Genomic DNA, 22,517 nt, shown 5'->3' on the forward strand with positions numbered 1-22,517 from the left:
GATAGAGAGAGCTCATGGTTTGAGGAAACAGGTGATGTGTTGCCAGAGAAAAGAATTGAGATTTTGTTTAATAATGAAGCAATGGATGGCGTGCATTTGCATGGCAATCCAAAAACCACAAATTAGCCACAACCAATGATTGAGTTCCAACTTAATGATTTTGTTCAACCAACATATGAAAATGCCATGACCGAAGCGACCAGATCCTCATCACAAACTAGAAACCAACTGATTAAGCGTCAAGCCAATGTTAAGAGAAGACTATTGCCACCGAGAACAAGAAAGTCAGCTATACCTAATGATTACTTGGTGTATCTCCAGAAGATTGAGATAAATGAAGACATAATTGATGATCCAATGACTTTTGATCATGTCATGCAATCTGAGCAATCACAATTATGGAAGAATGCAATGTTGGAAGACATGAATTCCATGCAGGTTAATGGGGTTTAGACTTTGGTTAATGTACCTGAAGATGTGAGGGCTATTGGCAGCAAGTGGATCTTTAAGACAAAGAAAGATTCATTTAGCAAAATTGAAATATATAAGGCACGACTAGTAGCAAAGGGTTTTACACAAGCTGAGGGAATTGATTATTCATAAACTTTTTCTCCATTGTCAACTAAAGACAGTCTCAGAATCATTCTTGCATTGGTTGCACATTATGACTTAGAGCTTCACCAAATGGATGTGAAAACGGCATTTCTTAATGGAGTTTTGGAGGAGGACATCTATATGGAACAACCACTTGGTTTCATAAAAGAATGGCAAGAGAAAATGGTGTGTAAGTTGAACAAATCCATATATGGATTGAAGCAAGCGTCCCGATAGTGGTTCTTAAAGTTTGACGAGAATGAGACTGCTTTTGGATTTACTGAAAACAAGATTGATGATTGCATATACTTGAAAGTGTGTGGTTCAAGGTACACTTTCCTTATCTTATATGTAGATGATATTCTCCTTGCTAGTAACTGTATCAATTTGTTGATTGAGACAAAAGCCTTGTTGTCTAAAACCTTTGAGATGAAAGATATGGGAAATGCTTCTTTTGTTCTTGGGATAGAAATCACAAGAGATAGATCAAAAGGGTTACTTGGAATTTCTCAGAAGTCATACATTGATAAGGTACTGCAACAATTCAACATGCAAAATTACTCAAGTGGTGAAATGTTTATGGGAAAGGGAGATAGACTGAACAAGTCATAATGTCTTTAAAATGACTTAGAAAAACTCAGTATGACATCAAAGCCTTATGCATCATTTATTAGAAGTATAATGTATGCTCAGGTTTGCACAAGGCCTGACCTAGCCTTTGCAATAAGTGTATTGAGTAGATACCAATCAAATCCAGGAGAATAACGCTGGATTGTAGCAAAGAAAGTGTTGAGGTATTTATAGAAGACAAAGTCATTCATACTGACATACAAAATAGTACAAGACTTGGAACTTAAGGGACATGCTAATTCAAACTTTGCAGGTTGCGTGGATGATAGAAAATCAATGAGTGAGTACATATTCTTTCTTACTAGTGCAACTATTTCATGGAGAAGTACCAAACAAAGGGCACTAGCTACTTCAAATATGGAAGCTGAGTTTATAGCCCTATTTGAAGCAACTAAGAAGGGATTGTGGCTAAAAAATCTCATATCATTTATGAGAATAGTGGACACTATTTCAAGACCACTAACTATGTATTGTGACAACAAAGCAGCAGTATTCTTTTTCCAGAAAAAAATAAGAAGTCTGAAGCCACTCGATTAATGGATGTCAAATACCTATCAGTGAAGGAACATGTAAAGAAAGGAGAAATCTTTGTAGAACACATTGATACAAAGCTGATGTTAGCAGATCCCTTGACTAAGCCGCTAGTTATGGGAGTGTTTAAAGAACATGTTTCGAGCATGGGAGTGCATGACAACTTGGGTTCCGCTGAAGTGTGGGAGTAACAACCTGATATGTGTTTTATTTTTATTCAGTTTACTTGTTTTAAGTTCGTCATTGCTGAATGTATGAGATTTTAATTTATGACTTGGAATAAAATGTCTGATCTTTGTTCCAAAGAACATTTGATTAAGTTTTGTTATGCAGGAAAATGGAAAAGAAATCCAGTGATTGAAGATGGCAAACCACTTTCAATCAATAAAGGTAAACTAGATAAATGGGGAATGAAATGGGGTATGCATCAAAAACCATGTTTAGAATGTGTATAAATGTATGTCTTCATTAGCATTATACAATATGAATTTGTGGATTGTGGTTTCAGGGTGAATGCAACATTATTGTATGTATTATTTCATGAGATTCGAACTCCAAATGATTACTGGTCAATGTGTATAAGATGCTAGTTACGTAAAACTCAAGTGATCACTAAGGAATGAAATTATGTAGTACATGAAATTTCGAAACCACAACTAGTTAGCGTCCATGTGGGAGAATGTAGGAATCCTATGTGGACTTAACCACTTGTGATAAAGGTGGAATACATGTGGATAATACAACTTCAATAAGAGTTTGATACATGGAAAACTAACGTTCTACAATTATGGAAACACATTCAAAATGTTTAGGATGCAACTACCATCCACTAACCCTTTTTCCAATGAACTTTATATAACGGGACAATAACCAACTCACCCACAATAGATGGGAGTTGGCAGCCGTTGTTTCTTTATATATAGGAGTTCCCTGCTCACCAAGAATAGATTCTGTGAACATAAGGTTCTATCACCATAAGAATATAAAGGTCTTGAGTGAGTAAAAGGATTCTTTGTGCAACCAACCATGTCTTCTTCAAGTATCACTCTAATGCTTTCATGATAGTGATTAGGTCTTTCAGTTAAGTATATGGAGTTAAGTCCTACAGAAACTACTCCTACTTGTTTATTTTTTAGGTTCATTTTTTCAATCAATTCCACAGTACCAAGAAGCTGTTTTAGGAAGCTAACAGCTTACCCAATCAAGCTCGGACAAACGCAAATGCTTGGACTGTAGATAGTGCAGAGGCATTGACGGATAACATAAGGGATATAGGGCCTCAGCTGCTGCTACTAAATTGGTTTTAGTCCAGAAAGCCCCAACACAATTAAATTCCGTGAGAAGACCATGATCAATTGGCGTCGGCTATGATGTTGCTAGCAATCTTGCAAATGAAAGGGTTAATTACATGGAATCGCATTATGGACAATAAACAGAATGGCGGGCAAAATGCAGGAAAGACGCCATGAGGCACGGCCAAAGGATCCAAACAGGTTGGTTTCGGCCACTAATAAACCAATGGCCACAAGTAAAGTTTGTTTTTGTGTGTGTGTGTGTGTGTGTGTATTATATATACTTCAATGCAGGCTCGATATAAATATGGAAAAGTTCCAAAGAATGACAGAGAGAATGATGATTATTGAATTCGAGATTCCTCACAATAAACATGTGAGGTTGTTACTGTTATACATGGAAGAGGAAGGGAGATTCTTCACTCATCAAACCAAAACAAATCTCAGCCCTTAATTGTCATCACCCTATAAGATTATGCCACTTGTTATAATCTATCACTTAAGCTAGATACAAGTGAGAGCAGCCATATAGACTATAATCCAATGGCTCAGATTTAAAATGAAAACAATTATTAAACAAAGCATTTGAATTGTTTCTTTGGCTCCAAGTTTCGACTAAAGGGTTACACACCAACACTCCCTTTTAACCCTTTAGTTTATTTAACTCCCAAAACCTCCATTAGGTAGACAAATCAATCTTTAGGCAAAGCTTTAGTAAGAATGTCTGCAATTTGCTCCTTAGTCTTCCAATACACTAGTTCAATCTCTTTGGCTTGAATTGCTTCTCGGATGAAATGAAATTTTCTACTAATGTGTCTTGTCTTTTGATGATGAATATGATTCTTTGCCATAGCAATGGTTGATGTATTATCACACATAATATGAGTTCCCTTCACTTGTTCTTCACCAAAATCTTCAAGTACAAATCTCAGCCATTTTCCTTGAAAGGTAACTTATGTAGCACTTACATATTCTGTTTCTGCAGTGGACAATTCCAAAGTCAATTGTTCCTTGAATGTATCTCAACACCCTATTTAATGTTTCCATGTGTTTCTTGGTGGGATTATGCATGAGCCTTGCTAATAAGCTGGCTACAAACATTACATCAGGTTTGGTTGCTATCAAATAGAGTAAACCCCCCACAAGCTGTCTGTATTCTCCCTCATTACCATCAACCTTACTCAATTTTTTATTCACTGCAAGTGGAGTGGCAACAGATTTGCAGTCTTTTAACCCAAACTTCTTAATCAGCTTCTATGCATACTTTTTTTGGTGTAAGAAAATGTTTTTCTCATTTTGTCATATTCTAAGGAAATGGTGTAACAAACCCAAATTTGTAATCTCATAGTGTTTCATTATGTCATCTTTAAACTCTCCAAGCATTTGTGGACTGTTACCAATGTATACAATATCATCTACATATAAGGAGACAATAATGATACTTGAATCCTCCCTTGTTTTAACATACAAGGTTGCCTCACTTGAGCTTTTCTTGAAACCTACATTGTTGAAGTAGGCATCAATCTCATCATACCAAGCCCTTGGTGCCTGCTTCAATCCATACAATGCCTTGTGCAGTTTATACACCTTAGTTTCTTCATTCTCTTTCACAAAACCTTGTGGTTGCTCAACATATACTTCTTCCTTCAACACTCCATTGAGAAATGCAGACTTCACATCCAGTTGATACAAACTCCATATCTTCTATGTAGTAAGGGCAATCAAGGTTCTTATGGTATCCGACCTTGCCACTGGGGCAAATGTCTCATTGTAATCAATTCTAGGCTTCTGTAAGTAACCTTTAGCCACCAATCTTACCTTATTTTTCTACACAGTACCATCTAGATTGAGTTTGGTCTTATAGACCCACTTGACACCAATGACTGGTTTATCAAATGGTCTCTCAACAAGTTGTTACGTATTGTTATTTTCTATCATTTCTAACTTAACTTTCATTGCCTTTCTCTATAAGTCATCTTTAGCTGCATCATCATAACTTTCAGGTTCAATAATACACATATTGCACTAAGCCATGATTTCATTCACACCTTTCCACTTTTTAGGTGTATCATCATATACTTGAGATATGTCAGTCACACTTTCACTTTGAGAGGTAATGAATTACTCAAAATGAGAACTTTCACCACTTTCACATATCTCCTTAGCATTCTGGTATTCAGTGACAACTAGAAATCTCACTTCAATATTTGTAGTGTAGTTCCAATCCCAGAAAGCATTCTCATCAAATGTGACATCTCTTGATAGAATGATCTTCCTTGAAATTGGATCAAACAATATGTAGCCCTTCTCATTAGCACCATAGCCAACAAAGATGCACTTATGACTGTTTTCTTTCAACTCGTGTCTGAGATTAGAAGGGATATGCACATAGCAAAGTGAACCAAAGATCTTCAAGTGAGTTATCCCTGGTTTTCTGCCACTATATGCCTCAAATGGTGTTGTTTTCTTCAAAGCTTTGGAAGGACATCTGTTGAATAAATAAATTGCAATGTTCACTACTTCTGCCCAAAACACATATGGAAGATTCTTTTCATACAGCATTTGACTTTGCCATTTCTACCACAGTTCTATTCTTCCTCTCTGACACTCCATTTTACTGAGGAGTGTAGGCTATGGTAAACTGTCTTTGGATTCTTAGATCACTGCAATACTTATCAAATTCTGCAAAAATGAATTCTCCTCCTCTATCACTTCCAAGACATTTCACCTTATAACCACATTGTAACTCAATCATTGCCTTGAACTTTTTAAAACATTCAAGTGCATCATATTTATATCTAAGAAAATACACCCATGTCATTCTTGTGCAGTCATCTATGAATAGCAGAAAGTATTTGTTTCCAGAGTGAGATTCAACTTGCATTTGACCACTAATGTCTGTGTGGATAAATTCCAATGGATTATTAGCTCTCCAAGTTGATTCAGAGGGAAATGAGTCCCTGTGTTGTTTTCCCATCATGCAACCTTTACATACACTTATGGACACTTCCAAGTGGGGCAATCCATACCATCTCCTGTTCTTCAAGCAATTTGAGACTTCTTTCATTCAAGTTTCCCAATCTCTTATGCCATATCTAAGAGCAATGTGTGACACTTGCTCGTGGTGCAAACTATTTTGCAGGCATCATTGTCAAGGGAAAACATCTATTATTAGTCATCTGTACTCTAACCACCAAGTTGTCAAGTGACCAACCATCAAAGATGTTCACTACATCTCCTCCAAACAGCAAGTAATACCTATGTTCCATCATTTGTCCAACACTAAGGAGATTTTCCTCAAGTCCAAGGACAGGCATCACTTCTTGTATATGTTTTCTTCCCATTTTGGATTCAATCACTAAAGTTCCATTTCCTGCCACCTGAACAATTTCTCTAGTTCCCATCTTCACTTTAGAAGTTAAATTTCTCTAAATATTGACCAACAGCCTATCATCACCTATCATGTGGTTACTACAACCACAGTCAATATACCATGAGTTGTTTACTTTCACATCTGTCACTGCATTACAAGCATAGAACAGTGATCATGTTTCACCCATTTGCCTTGCATAATTAGCCTTTTGTACTCCCTTATTCTCATGACAATCCTTCACAGCATGGCTTGGTTTATCACACCTTGTACACTCTAGTTTTCCTTCATACCAACATTTTCCATAATGAAACCTATCACACCATTTACAATTTCCCTGAGTATTATTCTGCCTCGAAGTAAAATTAGGCATGTGATCCCAATTTATCTGAGCATTGTTTTGTCTATTAGCAAAGTTAAGCTTGTGATCCCAACCTTTTCCTTTTGGTTTCCAATTCTTTTGAAACTTCTGATTTCCAGAAGATCCTCCACTTTTAGGACCCTTTGTTGCAACATTTAAGCTAGTGAATGCTCTCTCAATATAGGTTTCAGTATGCAAATCAAGCCTCTACTCAAATCCCTTGAGTGAAGCAACAACTTCTTGTACCTCAAGAGTTTCAAGATCTCTAGAGTGCTCAATCACAGAACAGATTGCATCATATGTTTTTGGAAGACTAATTAACAGTTTCTGCACAATTCTCTCCCTAGATAATTCTTGTCCATAGCTTCTCATTTGATTAGTGATATCAAATAATCTAGTGAGATACACAAATAACGATTCATTTTCTTTCATGCGAGTATATTCAAAATCTTTACATAACCCTTGCAATTTTACACTTCTTACTTGTTTGTCTCCTCGGAATTCACTCTTCAAGACATCCGAAGCACTTTTGGACGTTTCTTCATTCACAATTTTGGGGGAAATTTAATCTGAGACAACTCCTTGGGTTATTCCAAGCGCACGAGCATCTCTCATCAAGGTCTCACTGAATGATGCCAACTCCGTCATTTCCTTCTTCGTCTCATTGAGTACAGCCTTCGCATCCTTCGGATGTGGAGGTTCAAACCTATTTTCAACTAACTCCCACAGACTATACGATTTCAATATAATCATCACACGAATCCTCCATAATTCATAGTTTTCTCTATTAAAGACCGGAGCTCTAAGCTCAGTAGTACTTGAACCAACCATGTTAGACTTTGGATTCAAGAAATCACAGCTTCCAGATTCGATTTGAGCTCAAAATGCAGCTCAATCGCATCCACAGATTTCACACCCAATTTAGAAGATGAAACCTGGCTCTGAAGCCATGTTTGTGTGTGTGTGTGTGTGTGTGTGTGTGTGTGTTTTGGATATGTTTCAATGGAGGCTTGATACAAATCTAGAAAAGTTTCAGAGAATGACAAAGAGAATTTCAGAAATAATGTTGATGATTGAATTCTAGATTCCTCACAACAAATATGTGAGGTTGTTACCATTATACATGGAAGAGGAAGGGAGATCCTTCACTCATTAAACCAAAACAAATCTCAGCCCTTAATTGCTATCACCCTATGAGATGATGCCATTTGTTATAATCTATCACTTAAGCTAGATACAAGTGAGAGCAGCCACATGGACTATGATCTAATGGCTTAGATTTAAACTGAAAACAATTATTAAACAAAGCATTTGAATTGTTTCTTTGGCTCTAAGTTTCGGCTGAAGGGTTACACACCAACAAAGTTATTGAGAAAAGCATGAGCAAGCACAAAACATGGTTTGCACCATCAATGGCATTGGAAGAAAACAATAAATAAGGGATCCAACCACAGGGGGAAACAAAACGTGAGCGAGTACACGAATGCAGGGAATGCACTGGGAGATAATTGAGCCGAGGCCGGAGACGCAGGCGACCAACAAGGTCAAGCTCCAAGAGGCATAGACGACGGCAACAAATGCACCAAAAAGAGCACCAACGCTTTAGAAGCAAAGGCAGTAAAGCTGACCTCTTGAAGGTCGTCTTGTTTCATGGCCGAAAAGCTGAGCTCGGTGACCAGGATGACGGATGACATGACATAGAGCCAAAAGAGGAGGATGGCAGGGGTGGAAGGTAAAAGATATTGTATTTTGTATATTGAAAATGTTACAAGAAAAGCCTTCACTATATAACAGTGCTAGAGTTCTAAACAATAAAGGTAGCAGTTGCCCCAACTACACTCAACCATATGCAATAAAAGCTAGCCTATACAACCCTGAGTGTCTATATAATAAATCTCTTGACTTTGTGATCGAAAGCCTTATTTTTTGGATCTTGTTTCCCAACTTTTGTGTCCACAAGACATAAACTTGCTATCTTTTCTCCATCATGCCCCCGCAAGCTCATGAGCAAGCAACGAATGAGCTTGGATTTTAAGAAACGAAAATGATCAGCAGACAAACCCTTAATGAAGATATTTGCGATCTGAAACTGAGTAGAGACGTGACGACATTCAACGAACTTGCCACAACAAGCTCATGTACAAAATGATAATCCACTGCAACATGTTTTGTTCGAGCATAGAACATGGGATTAGACGGCAATGCAATAGAGCTTGTATTATCACACCAAATCAAAGGAGTGGAAATAGGGATGCAAAGCTCCTGGAACAGCTGTTGTAGCCAAACAAGTTCAGTTGCCGTGATTGCTAACTGCCGATATTCAGATTCGGTACTTGAACGAGCAACTGTGCGTTGCTTTTTGGAACTTCAAGAAATCAAATTTGGACCAAAGTACATGCAAAACCACCAGTAGAGCGTCTAGTGTCAGGATCCCGAGCATAATTCGAGTCAAAAAATCCAACCAAGTCCGTACCACCACAACGAAACAGAAGCCCTTCTTGAGGGGTGCCTTTTAAGTAACGAAGTATTCGATTGACAGCAATCCAGTGAACTGAGGTGGGCTTATGCATATGCTGACATACCTGATTCACTGCATACATGATGTCAAGCCTAGTGATGGTTGTAAAGCCCCTACCACACTTCAATAGGTAGTAGGTTATCCAACAATACACCATCAATAGAGCGAGGTGGGGAGCCAGATTGAACTGGAGTAGCAGAAAGCTTGGCTTCCAACATATCTACACGCTTCAACAAATCAATAATATATTTGGTCTACTTAAGATGCAACCCATCATCACCACGAGTTGCTTCAAGGCCCAGGAAGAAATGGAGGGGTCCTAGATCTTTCATAGCAAAACTCTGACCAAGTGATATTGTATTTTGTATATTGAAAATGTTACAAGAAAAGCCTCCATTATAACAGTGCTAGAGTTCTAAATAATAAAGGCAGCAGCTGCCCCAACTACACTCAACGATATGCAATAAAAGCTAGCCTATACAACACTGAGTATCTGTACAATAGACCTCTTGACTTTGTGATCGAAAGCCTTATTTTGTTGGATCTTGTTTCCTAACTTTTGTGTCCACAGTAGATAGACTTACTAACTTTTCTTCATCAGAGAGGAGTGGGTCGGAGCAGATGGTAACGGCAGGCAAACCGAGCATGCCAGGACCAACGGCATTGCCGATGATCAGAGTGACAGCACCCTAGAAGCTCTTGTTTTGTTGATGGAAATCATTACTATTACTATTACTGGTGAAAGTGGCTGCTGCAGTTGAAGTAAAAGGAGTAATGTTGTGAATGCAGTAGCAGCGGCAGTGACATTTGAATTTGAAGGTTGTTTTAGCATTGATGAAGCTGCAGTTCAGAATGCGAGTGAGATTGGGATTAATGTTTGAAAGTTCTAGGATGGGTACTAGTTTAATCTAAAGGGGGGTGAATAGGTTCCAATTTAAAAATTCAATTCAATTTTCAATTTAATTTTCAGTTCTCAAATTAAATCCACATTCACATCACATATCAAACTATCATACTCATATGCAATTAAAACAATAAATAAAAAGTACACACATGATGTAGGATTTAACGAGGCAAAACCCACCACTGAAAAAATCTTCGGGCTCCCAAGCCAGGACAAACACTAAGAGAAATAAGTACAGAAAGACTTACAAAACTCATCAACTAGACATGCATACTAGTAGGCAGTTTTGTCTCCGCACTTTGCTACTCGATCTCTCTTCAGCCTTGAGTAGAAATGACACAACACTAACGCGGCCGTAAATCACTGTCTCTTCGAACTTTGCAAGATACTAACGCGATCATGCAAAATATATGAAATGAAAAGATTTTGAAAATCAACCAATTATGAAAATCATAAGGCACATTTTCATAATTGATTTCAATTGAAGCGCATGAAAAATTAATGAACAAAAACTAATATTTTCTTTGAAAAACACTTGGCAATAAAACTGATTTTTCTAAAACGAAAAATAACTCTCGGTGCACTTAGACTGCTAACAAATGTTTGCTTTCAAATGATACATCATGTGGTAAAAGCAAACTGGAGACATATTATGACTCATGAAAATGTAAACTGACTTAACCCTAGGCATGCGGCACATGAATTTTCTATTTGTTTAATGCATTGCTGATAGTGTTTATATCATACAGAACCAACCTAAATGCATATGCAGCAGCAGGAAAAACCCTAAACTGATCTAATGCATGCGGCAACCAAAACATAAAAACATATTGACTCAGTGTTGATGCTCTACTCTGTTAACTAGTCTGTGTTATGTGATACCAACCGAGAAAAACCCTAAACTCATCTCATGCATATGCGGTGCCCATTTAAAACCTAACCTGATAAACCTAACCTGACTCCAAATATATAATTCTCATATTAATGTATGGGCCTTTAATTAAGCTAAATGAAGTCATAGCAAATTAATTAACATGCAAAGCCCAAACCTCAATTGTTATAAACTTAAAGCTAAACAGCCCATTGAACAAAAACTTATATCATGTGAATGTATATGCATGTCAAACTTACTTAAGTGGATGTCTCTGAAACGCTTGCCATTTTGTGATCAAGAGCACGTGAGACAAATTTAGACTAAAATAATTACAACTCAAAACAAGCATTAGTCTAAGATTACAGACTCAGACATTTTGTTTAGGAACTGCAAATTTTACTCTAACAATGTTGTTGGGATCCGCTAGAGAGAAAAAGGGGTCGACTATTCTAGCAATTGGAGTTTTGGTGGTAGTGGCAATTGGGTTTGAATTAATGGATGGGTGCGGGGAAATCCAGCACGAAGCTGAAGGTGGAGTTGGAGGAGGCGGAGCCGCCGCACCAGGCACCAGCACAAACTTACACCTGAGGGATTCTGTAACTCGAAGTCAGATTCCGGTTTTTGTCCAACCATGCTTTCTCTGCGTACCGTTGTAGTTGGGCTGTGTGCTTCTTGCCCACGGGGCTTTAAAATGACACTCCCCCCTCCCTTCCCAAGAAAATAATGAATGGGCCTCACCTCAGCATCGTGTTTGGGATCCATCGATCTTTTTGAATTTTCATTTCTGCACATTAAAATTATATATTTGAATAAGAATAGTTAAATGAAGGGGACTAGAGAAAGTAACCTTCTTGTTCAGATGTTGTGTTTATGTTGCTCGACGCCCGCTAAAAGTATATATTGTAGAAATCCCTCCAACCTCTTTAAATATAAATGGCTATAATTGCCTTTTGTAGAGTGTCCTATAATGAAATTGACTCGTGGATTGAGGTGGCGAAGAAGCGACATTGAAATGGATAATATCCCAAAGAATAATCCAAGATGAAGGATTCAAGGGATGAGGCAGTGTAAACTATCGCCACGTGTCCCAAAGAATCTCTCCTGTTCACGTGCGCTGGCAAGTCCAAGTTCCACCATATCCATCAAATTAAAATTAAAATACAAATTAACCCTTATCTAACATGTCTGTCCGTCTACAATTTTCTCTCTCTGCTGAGTCTACACCACAAGTTACGTTGAACCGCACACACAGACCACAACTCTTGTTATAGTTTTGTAACCGTGTGATTAAGTGCCGTCGACATAACGTACGGTTAAATAAGGTTCCAGACAAGAGTGTAGATTTTACTGTTGTTGGTTGTTACGTAGGAAGATTTCTCCTGCTTTCTCGTTTATCCTTTTCCTTTTCCCCCTTGAAAACGCTGTCAAGTTTCCCACCCGCGTGCTCTTTGCTTCAACTTTGGGCCATTTCTTTCCTTTCCTTTTCTTTATTCTCCCAAATTCTCGATTCTCCCAAATTCTCAATTCTCAAATCTCAAGTCGATCAAATCGCAATTCTCTCAATTATTATTTGTTTGTTTGTTTGGGCGTTTGGTGGAAATTGAATTCAGAGACCGATCGATCGATCGTCGATGGCGGAAGTTTTGAGCAAAACCGGTCTGTTGTCGTCCTGGCATCATCATCATCAAAACAAAAAAAGCAGCATCTCCGTTTTCCCAAAGAGTTGTAATTACAATAAATCAGGGTCTTTCTCTTGCTCCTTCAAACTGAATCCCGACATTTCATCACTATCCTTGTCCACAAAGAGTGATTTTCACGGAAAAAGGATTGCTTTTCAAGCCACCGGCATCAGGGGGAATTCCCAATCCCACGCTTCTTCTGCCGTTTATTCCCAGCAGGTTCGTTTCTTTCTTCCCATATCCTTGTTCTGAATCTGATTCCCCTGCTCCGCTGGGTTTCAGATATTATTGCTCACGATTGATGATTTTCCCCAAATTTAAGTCAACTTTCGGATCAATATTTGATCAATTAAGTCATGAGGAGATTTTGTCTATGCTTTTTGATTGCTTAAGCCAAAAACTGGTTTGTGTTTTTTTTGTTGTGGGGGAATGGAATTTTGCAGTCTGGATTTCGGATTGGGAAGGCTGCGAAATGGTGGGAGAAGGGGAATCAGCCCAACATGAAAGAGGTGTCATCTGCAGAGGACCTAGTGGAATCCCTTTCAAACGCCGGGGATAAGCTGGTGATCGTTGATTTCTTCTCTCCTGGCTGTGGTGGCTGCAAAGCTCTTCATCCCAAGATATGTCAGCTGGCAGAGATGAACCCGGATGTCCAATTCCTTCAGGTGAACTACGAGGAACACAAGTCCATGTGTTACAGTCTCAATGTTCATGTCCTCCCCTTCTTCCGATTTTACCGAGGTGCTCATGGTCGCCTTTGCAGCTTCAGCTGCACCAACGCCACGGTTAGTGTTTGTCTTTCCTTCATTTGGTCTCTGATGAGTTTATTATTGAATCCGTCTATTGGTATTGGGGTCTTTTCCAAAAGCTGAGTTCGAATTTATATGCCATCCTTTTCACGTCCTGATAAGCATTTTGAGTCTTGTTTTTAATCTTATTTATTGGTTAGCTGTGGTTTTTTCTCTCTTGGATAAAGTTTGCTGGTCGGATGGCATTGGCAAATAATGTTTGCTGTTTGTATTGGTGTTGGTGTTGTTCCCTGACGGTTGTTATGATAACATGTTGACTTGGCAGATCAAGAAGTTTAGAGATGCATTAGCCAAGCACAAGCCAGAGCGGTGCAGCCTTGGGCCAACAAAAGGGCTGGAGGAGAAAGAGCTCCTCGCTCTTGCTGCCAACAAAGATCTCTCATTTACCTACACTCCTAAACCAACTGAAGATGTGCCTGCCAAGGAGGAAGTGATTGTGGCTGAAGAGGCACCATCTCGTCTTCCTCTTCCGTCGGCAACCTCAAAGTCTGCTCAAGTGGTCACCGCCTGGAGATGACGTGGTCAGTGTTCTTCACCATCCCGATTCCCTAAACCCACCCATTTACTCTGCTCACCTTGTTGTATTGTGTACAGTAGCGTTTCTTGTTGACGCGATATGATCATATATGCAAGAGTAAGAGTGGAACATATAAGTAATAGTCTTAAGGTTTCTAAGGGTTTCCCCTCCCCCCCAAACAGGCGCGGAAGAGTTGAACGTTGCAGGGCTTTGGAATTGGTTTTTGGGATCCAAGCCTGCGTGCAAAAATCATGTGTTGTAAATTTGAAGAGAGCAATCTGTCGGAATGTTGGTCCGCTCTTATGATATGCCGTCTGCAAATGTGTATGTAATTAAGAGCTGCTTCTTGGTCTTCTTGTTCTGTATGTAGTATTGAGTCAGTGGGAAGATTGAAGATCCTTGATACTCCTCTCCTCACCTGTTGTTTTTACTGGGGTGTGGTATCATCGTATCATATATATATATATATGTACGTATGTATGCAAGTATAATATATGGGGATTTCAAGTTTGAAGTTTGAATGCAATGTTGAGTGCTGATTTTCAAGTGCACTGCACCCTCAACTCTTTATTATGCATGTATTATATACTTCAGAATTCAAATCCAAGAGACGTGCTAAAAGGTTTAAAACCAGACAAGATAATGAATGAACGAGTGAAGTCGGTAGATCCCAATAGTGCTTCATAAGCACAAACTCTTGCACTCTTGCACTCTTGCACTCGGATTGGATAAAGATAAAGAAAAAGAAAAAGGCAAAAGGCGAGATGGACTGGATAAGAATTGGTGTGTTAGTGGAGTCATCAACGTGGCCTTTCTTAGTTTATACACTCACAAACACATGAAGGAACGGATAAAGGCGGATAACGGTGGCTACCCCACCACATTGCATAAGTCATGGGTGACTCATTCAACAAAATTCCAAGCAACACAAATACAAGGGAGTAGCAGGTTCCCTTTCGTGCCGTGTTGTCGTATCCTCCTCCGTCCCCGTGTTCCTTCCTCTTGTTTTGAACACGTCTTGCGCTGTCATCATTGAACTCGTCTTCCTCATGTTTTTTCTATGATCAATGACGGGTGGTAATGAATCAAATATTAATAAATAGATATTACTCGGCTACTCCTTAAGATTTTTTTTAATTAAAATGGTAATTGTATAATTTCAAATCTTATAAATTAAAATAATATGTTATGCAAATTTCATAACCGTTTTAACTAAAAAGCCACCTATTAATGAGTCCCTTATGTATTCATTTTTTATTTTGCTCAAATAATATTTTAACACATGTTTTGTTACTTTAAAAAATAATTGTTGTGTTAATCAATTTTTCCTGAGCTTTTAAGAAACAAGAACTTGTCATTTTTTGTTTTGACCGAATCAGAGTGCATAAAGTATTTCACTAGTGATACTTGAGAATTGTAATTAGGGATTTATGATTTCTTTTTTATACAAGGCCATAAATACATTTTGCACCAACAGATGGTTTACAATTCTTGTTTATCACAAATTGTTATCTTTCTACACTTCGAATTCATTAATTGCATACAGCCCACAACACAATGCAATCAACTAAACCCTAAGCCCTAAAGATTTTCATCTGTCCCTGCTGAGGCTGGCGCTGGCGCTGGCCCTGGCGGCAGGGCTGGTGTACGTCATGCCTGAATCTGAAGCTGATTAAATATCATTCAAAACCCAACAAGGATACCGTATTACAAAAGGTACACTAACAAAACAAAACAAAACGAAACGGTAAAAGCAAGGTGATATATATATATACATGTTTTAACAGCTAAACTACCAAGTAGCAACTCAATCGTCCACATCAATCAAGATACCAAAGTAATATATCATTCATTCAAAAGTGACATGCAATAAGAAATGTACAGGAGAGACAAGGTATCTAAAAGAAATTCAACTAAAACAACCACCACATATCCAATTTTTACTATCCTCTCTCATCTCATCTGATCCAGATGCATAGTAAACTACCAAAACAATCATAAAATGAATAAAACAAATTTATATGAAAATTTTTATTTGGATGGGGATGGAGAATGGGGTAAGCCCGCTGAGCCATCACTGCCCCCATATCATATCATATGGAATCAATTTTAGAGGGCTCTGACTGCGGGCAGTCTTCACTGCAGGAGGGTTTGAGACACCAAACCAGCGAGTGACGGTCGAGAGCCGCCAGCAGCCCTAGAACCCTGAAACATCATGAGAGGCCAAAGGGAGGGAGGGTGGCTCAGCCTCAGCCACTCGGTTCGGCGCCCCTCTCTGCTCAGATAAGATCAAGTAGTTGAAGCTCTTAGGGTTTCTATCCTCCCTTTTTATATATTCCTAAAAGGCGGTTGTTTACACTTTACACTCGGCCCCTTCTCAACCCATTTTTGGCGGCCCAAAACTAAGCGCAGCCCGCGTCTTCCGGTTTAAGCCCATCCTCAATTTTTTCATTTTTTAAATCAACTAAAATTTAAATTAGAACGAAACTCAGGAGTCAGTACTGAACTATGGTTCTACAATGTGGATGCAGCATTCACATCTCTTCCTCTGCAGCTTGACTATTATTGAAGCTCAATCATCCAGTAATTTCTTTGTGCATATTCCTAAAAGGATAATGCTCGAAAGATCAAATTTATAAACCAAGTTTGCAAATCAAATTATATGTCACCAATAAAGAAAAAACACGTTAATGGATACTTAATTAATAATCTAATCATCTACAACATCATTTAGTTTGCAAATTTGATTTAAAAAATTTAATCTCCTTACATTACCTTTCCTAAAATCCCAAGGGCACAAACCTTAATCGACAACTAGATGCTTGGCGCAACGAACAATTCTCTCGTTCAATAGTGGTGGTTCTTACCTCTTATCCGCACTTGCCCACTCACACTTACATTTCCCTGTGCCTATTCATCTTCTAGACAACAAGGGGGGTATTTCCTCGTGCCCACTCACACTTACACCACGTGCTTTATGTAAGTAGTGAGAAATTTTATTTTTTAAGTTATTAACTTTTTAACACACATATCCCACCATTTGTATAGTGACACATGATGTACCATCTCGTGTGCCGGTCACACTAAAAAATCTCTCCTCAGCCTTGGCAAAATCTCGGTTGAGCAGCATTTAGAACAAATATTAAACTGACAACCATGCAATTTGTTCCAAGGACCCTTATAATATGATACGTACAGATACTGTCATTGGGATACATCCGTGTTCAGCCTTGCATGTATTTCCTGATTTACATGAAAGATGGAGAGAAAAGCACTAGGGTTCGAGGAAACTAAAACGCAATTAGGTATTTCATATCCTATAAAACTGACAATTTTATTGACTGCATAAATAATTTGTATCGTAACTTACTTTTTATGACCAAAACTTGTGTCTGCCTCAAGCAGACAACCTTGATCTGGTGGAGAACTACACATGTCAAACCTGGATGGTTCTCTAACGTGTCTTTTCCACACGTAAAACTATACAACATTACAGAATCGAGGAAGTTCTGGACTCCTGCATCTTTTCATCTTGAGAAGTAGGCGGCAACGAGGACGATGAGATCACTGCATGATAAGATGAAGAAGCAAGTTGGGCCAACGCTGGAACGGCACCGCCTGCAAATTGTCCAAAAGGCATCATTAGATGAGAGTCAAACGGAATAGCACAACCGTAAAATAAGACCTAAGTTTTACATGCACTGGATATTGTCCTTGCCTTTGAGCCAGATAGTTCGTACCAGCCATTGCATCAGTATTATTGTTTCCCACCAGACTAGACATTAATTCACACCAATCCAACATCTGGAAGCATCATCTCAAAGTTTACACCAGTGACAAGCACTAATTTCAAAACTATGCTGTGGTTCATATAGCTACAGGACTTTTAGTCTCTTTCGTAAGTTCAGTACTTTTGTTTTGGTTTATGTCAGATGTACTAACTCGATCAAATAATCCAGGTCCCAAATACTACTATCAAGTCACTACACGAAGATTACATTGCACAACTGGTTGCTCAATAATGAACATGTGGTACACCTTCATTATCAAAGACTTCACAAAACTACAACAAAGAGGCATGCCGTCTAAGAAACCTAGACATTTGCACATGAAAGGTGTTTTGAAAATATTTTCTCTAACAAAGTTTAATAACTAGACATTGGTCAAAGTGAAAACTAGTCAAATAGCCCACACCTCATGAACGTGGTTAGTATAACAAGACAATCACTGACCTGCTAAACCTGCACAAGCTGAAGAGAATACAATCACAGGCGGAGCCTACAGTTGCAAAAGGGAGATTTGTGTTATTCGCTGTAGCCATTGAAAAATTTAGCAGATACAAGTAGTGCAACAAAGAAAACTCAGAAACAATCCAATCCTTCCAAAGTCTTAGGAACATAAATTGAAATATTCTGAGACATAAATGCATGCATGCAGATACACAAAATCCAATCCATGTCCAACTGATAAAATATAGGCTTGGCAAAGTATAATTTATTTTCCTAACCATGATAAATTTTGATCACCTGATAATCTGTGTGCGTGTGTGCACGCGTATATATAGAACATATATTATACCATATACCAACGCACTTATACGCTAATTAGGAACTTAACAAAGTGCTATCTGCTCGTTTGGGTCCACTCCGCAATTTGGCAGGAAACCCAACTAACAGAATGTACCATTTTCATGTTCACATCAATCTATAACCATAAATATTGTAACTATATAAGTGTGGACAGTTCAGTCGGTAAAGCATAAAACAACAATTTGTGTAGAGACTAAGACGTCAAAAATAGTCTCTGACAACAATATTCCTTGATCAGGTCAGAGTGAAAGAAAGGAACAAAAAGCCTTGAGATGTGATTACAATCTTGACCACTCATTTCCCCCTCATTGTTTTATTGTGTTTTTGCAGTAAAATAGTATCTTTATCAAACATTACAATTCTTATCCTAGCTAACGAAGTGCATAAGATTTGTGGCAAATATGCCGCTCGAGGGATATAAGTGCTACCAAACCTACTTCCACAAAAATGTTTGCCATGAAGGTGAAACGTAATTTTCAATGGAAGCACCAGAAACTTCTTTTTTAGGGAGGGTGCTCGATTCTATAGAGGAGTTTAACAACTCATGGTGGGAAGTCAATTATGTCTACTGATTCGCCTCGAAATTGGGACAAGATGCCTATGAAATCTAGGAGGTAAACATGGCTTCCTGCATTCTAATTCTGAACAAAATGAGGACTTAAGCATATCTCATTGTGATTCGGAAGGACGAGATGCACAAGATCAAATGCTCAAGAAAATAAATTAGGACCTTCGCATTCCCATAACAAATCCATCCCAAAGGAAAGCATTACATTCACCCACAGAACACACAAAAAAATGTAAGGTTAAAGACTGCAGCTAAGAGGCCACCTATTTCTCTTTCAAAATTAAATTTATCCTCAACTTATAGTTCTAATGGTTTGGCAAAAGAAACCAGAAAAAAATTCATGTCATGCGAGCACTGTTTAACTCTACATCAGTGTTTTAAAAACCTCGACTAGCCGGCCTTGGAGGCGGGGGCTGGGTTTTCGTCCCTGTTTTGTGGGGGTCAGCATAAGGTGGCCTCGGGGTGCGCCTAGGCGGCTGAGGTGCACCCAGGCGTTCATCTAGGTGTTTTTTTACTTGGAAACCCAGGTCTGGTTCTGAAATGCAGAGAAGCCATTATAGTTTCAACGAAGAAGAAAGAGAGAGTTTCTCTCTAGCTCTAACTCTTTTCTATTTTTTTTTTTTTGTTATTTTTTTAATTGTTGCCCATTCAGATTCCGCCACCTAGCCTTTCGATTAACAAAGATTTATTTCTCGTGAAATTCCCTAGAATGCTCCAGTCGCGCAGCCTTAATTTTCATTTAAATTCCCTATAATATTGCCCACCCAGCCTTTATTTCATTTTAAATTTCCTATAATTGCTCCAGTCAGAACCAGGATAAGATTAGGAATGAGGATATCCGAGGTAAAGTAGGAGTAGCCGAAATTGAAGGAAAGATGAGAGAAAATCGGTTACAGTGGTTTGGGCATGTGAAACGAAAGCCTACAAACGCTCCGGTCAGAAGATGCAATTACGAGACTGAGGTAAGGGGCCAAAGGGTTAGAGGAAGACCTAGGAAGACTTTGGAAGAGACTCTAAGAAAAGACTTGGAGTACTTAAATCTAACGGAAGACATGGCACAAATCCGAGTGCAATAACATTCTAGGATTCATACAGCCGACCCCACTCAGTGGGAAAAGGTTGCTCCACTCAGCCTTTATTTCCTTTTGAATTCCCTATAATTGAGACTTTCAGCCTTTATTTTCCTTGAAACTCCCTATAATTATGGCCACTCAACCTTATTTCTCTTGAAGTTCTCTATAAATGGTTACAATAAAATAAATAATTACAACATTCTAAGACTATATGACATAATTTCCAAGTACAACTAGACTTAGTAATGAAGAAGATGATGTTATCTTTGATTTAGTTATAATTATATTTGTTTTACAAAGTATTATATTTTATAAATATAATTATATACATAATATCTATTAAAATTTTAGGTGTTGTGAGGCTTTCGCCTAGGTAGGGCTATCCATGAAACGCCTTGCCTATGCCTTTGCCTTTTAAAACATTGCTCTACATGCATATGTTTATCATGGGCCTACATGTTTATTCACTAGCATGTTCATTTGATGCATCAATAATTGGTTTAGCATTTTCTAAAGTTTAATTTGAAATCCTTTTAACCATTAGATAATTTTAGTAGGTTCAATAATCTGAGCTACTTTTAGTTGTACTGATACTGGCATTTTCATACTTAGTCATATGCAGCACAATAACTTGTAATATTGCAAAAGCATTAAAGAACTTACACCAATGAAAAAGTGCAACCACATGGATCCTTTTACCCACCTCCGAACTGTAGGCATCACTGCACCAAGAGACACAATAACAAAGGTATTAGGAAACAAGCTAAGGAGGGAGACGTTTAATGAGGATGACGTCCATCCTATGCCAACAGAATAAGTAAAGAAAATACTTTAACTACATCAAGGTAACATGAGAGCAAAACTATTTTCAAAACTCCACTAGGTGGATAAGAGAAGGATGTTTCACATATATTATACTGAAAAACTGAAACAAAACCATAGACATTGAAGAAGCCAACAAGCAATCTCTATTTTACGATCCTTGTGCCGCTCGAAGCATTTAAGAACTTGGCATTTTAGCCAAAATGGTTGGTCCCTGAGTTTGTCTACCATCAGTCATTTTGGTCATTCCATGAAAAATCCCTGCTAATTAAGAACCAAAATTCAGGACCCATTCTATCGATTTTAAATTTCAGGGACCATTATGGCTAAAAACCCTAAGAAATTCATGCAAATAATCTTTACTAAAGAAAAAGAATAATAGATTACCATGGTTGAATCCATAAAAAGCACTTGCTGTGCCACCAACAGCTGAGCCAATCTGTACCATAAACACGAAATAAATTTCACCGACAGTCGACAGACCATATATTGAGATGCGGTGGCAGATGAAATTAGAAAAGAATACCATTGAAAAGCTATCCCTAATAAGAGGTGGAACAGTCCACTCGCTCGTTTCCATCTTCATAGAAAGAGGACCTGCACAATGATGGCATCTCATACTAGTTTCAGGTTTGGAATCGGCCATCGCTCTTTTTCTCTAATACACGTCTTGAATTTAAATTGTATATAACAGGCACCAGATCATCCTTCACAATGAACGCCTGTAAAAAAATTCATCATTCACTAAAATTAAATATGTTATGTTTCTGGCTCCGGCCATGATGATTCCTAATTCGTAAGGCCTTTCAAACAAAAGAAATCAAAGAAATTTGAACCTCAATCCAGCCATTGCTAATTTCATTTGCGATACAAGAATCAAACTATCAGAGACAACCAGAAAAGTGACGAGATTTGAGAATCCTACCTGCCAGTCTGAATGAGGAGTGAGGTCGCCGCCGACGGGATGAGGTGGCTCCGCTCACGGGGTTGGGTGGGTCTTCGGTTCGGTAGGACTGGGCTTTGAGTTCTTGTGTGGTTGGTACAACACTCGGGAAAATAAGAGAAATTTTCTCACTAACCGGTATTGGAGTTGGAAATATGGAAAAATAACTAAATTTTAAACCTCATATAAAATTATAGTCATTATTTTAATTTCATGATAATTATAATCAAAACTTGATATAAAATTATTAATATACCCTTAATTTTAGGTTTCTTACAACAGCTAAAACACACTTACATCGGTTGGATGATTCGGTCTAGGTTTCCATTACATGAATAGGTCTCACACTTGCACAAGTATAGTTTTCCAATTGACAAAACCTTTTGTATTTGTGTACATTACATTGTTCTTCACAAACAAAGGCTCCAAGTGCTCCAGCATTA

The 22,517-nt window shown here is 38.2% G+C and overlaps 3 protein-coding genes across 5 annotated transcripts; 1 reads left to right on the forward strand and 2 right to left on the reverse strand.

Moving 5' to 3' along the window:
• Positions 1-1,110: 1,110 nt before the first annotated feature.
• On the reverse strand, positions 1,111-11,836 carry LOC126593563 (uncharacterized). The gene is given in 10 exon segments (XM_050259659.1): positions 1,111-1,128; positions 2,781-2,965; positions 2,968-3,033; positions 5,186-5,412; positions 6,306-6,475; positions 8,136-8,212; positions 8,215-8,382; positions 8,385-8,515; positions 9,906-10,204; positions 11,657-11,836. Coding segments are annotated over 10 exon segments (1,521 nt in total).
• A 577-nt stretch (positions 11,837-12,413) lies between these two features.
• On the forward strand, positions 12,414-14,625 carry LOC126593673 (thioredoxin-like 1-1, chloroplastic). 2 transcript variants are annotated; one of them, XM_050259777.1, is made up of 4 exons: positions 12,414-12,972; positions 13,197-13,538; positions 13,828-14,083; positions 14,262-14,625. In XM_050259777.1, the coding sequence occupies exons 1-3, from the start codon at positions 12,706-12,708 to the stop codon at positions 14,077-14,079; spliced, it is 861 nt and encodes a 286-aa protein (XP_050115734.1). In that variant the 5' UTR covers positions 12,414-12,705; the 3' UTR covers positions 14,080-14,083; positions 14,262-14,625. The 2 variants fall into 2 exon arrangements, with proteins under 2 accessions (XP_050115734.1, XP_050115732.1); XM_050259775.1 differs by having other exon boundaries at positions 13,828-14,625.
• Positions 14,626-15,486: 861 nt separating this feature from the next.
• On the reverse strand, positions 15,487-22,227 carry LOC126593674 (uncharacterized). Of its 2 annotated transcripts, none has more exons than XM_050259779.1 (6): positions 22,057-22,227; positions 21,658-21,838; positions 21,519-21,570; positions 20,973-21,031; positions 18,312-18,357; positions 15,487-17,697 (listed from the first exon to the last, which is right to left on the reverse strand). In XM_050259779.1, the coding sequence occupies exons 2-6, from the start codon at positions 21,775-21,777 to the stop codon at positions 17,570-17,572; spliced, it is 405 nt and encodes a 134-aa protein (XP_050115736.1). In that variant the 5' UTR covers positions 21,778-21,838; positions 22,057-22,227; the 3' UTR covers positions 15,487-17,569. The 2 variants fall into 2 exon arrangements, with proteins under 2 accessions (XP_050115736.1, XP_050115735.1); XM_050259778.1 differs by having other exon boundaries at positions 21,658-21,853; positions 22,057-22,226.
• Positions 22,228-22,517: the final 290 nt, after the last annotated feature.

Source organism: Malus sylvestris, chromosome 12 (assembly GCF_916048215.2).
Source record: "Malus sylvestris chromosome 12, drMalSylv7.2, whole genome shotgun sequence".
NCBI classification, from domain to species: Eukaryota; Viridiplantae; Streptophyta; class Magnoliopsida; order Rosales; family Rosaceae; genus Malus; species Malus sylvestris.

Excerpts from the sequence above, each read along its gene's own strand:
- LOC126593674 (XM_050259779.1), bottom strand. The coding sequence starts at position 21,777 with ATGGCCGATTCCAAACCTGAAACTAGTATGAGATGCCATCATTGTGCA. Across the intron at positions 21,571-21,657 it reads TTAGGGATAGCTTTTCAATG|ATTGGCTCAGCTGTTGGTGG; the intron begins GTATTCTTTTCT and ends TTTATGGTACAG. Across the intron at positions 18,358-20,972 it reads GGTTGCACTTTTTCATTGGT|GCTCCGCCTGTGATTGTATT; the intron begins GTAAGTTCTTTA and ends TTGCAACTGTAG.
- LOC126593673 (XM_050259775.1), top strand. The coding sequence starts at position 12,706 with ATGGCGGAAGTTTTGAGCAAAACCGGTCTGTTGTCGTCCTGGCATCAT. Across the intron at positions 12,973-13,196 it reads CTGCCGTTTATTCCCAGCAG|TCTGGATTTCGGATTGGGAA; the intron begins GTTCGTTTCTTT and ends GGAATTTTGCAG. Across the intron at positions 13,539-13,827 it reads TCAGCTGCACCAACGCCACG|ATCAAGAAGTTTAGAGATGC; the intron begins GTTAGTGTTTGT and ends TTGACTTGGCAG.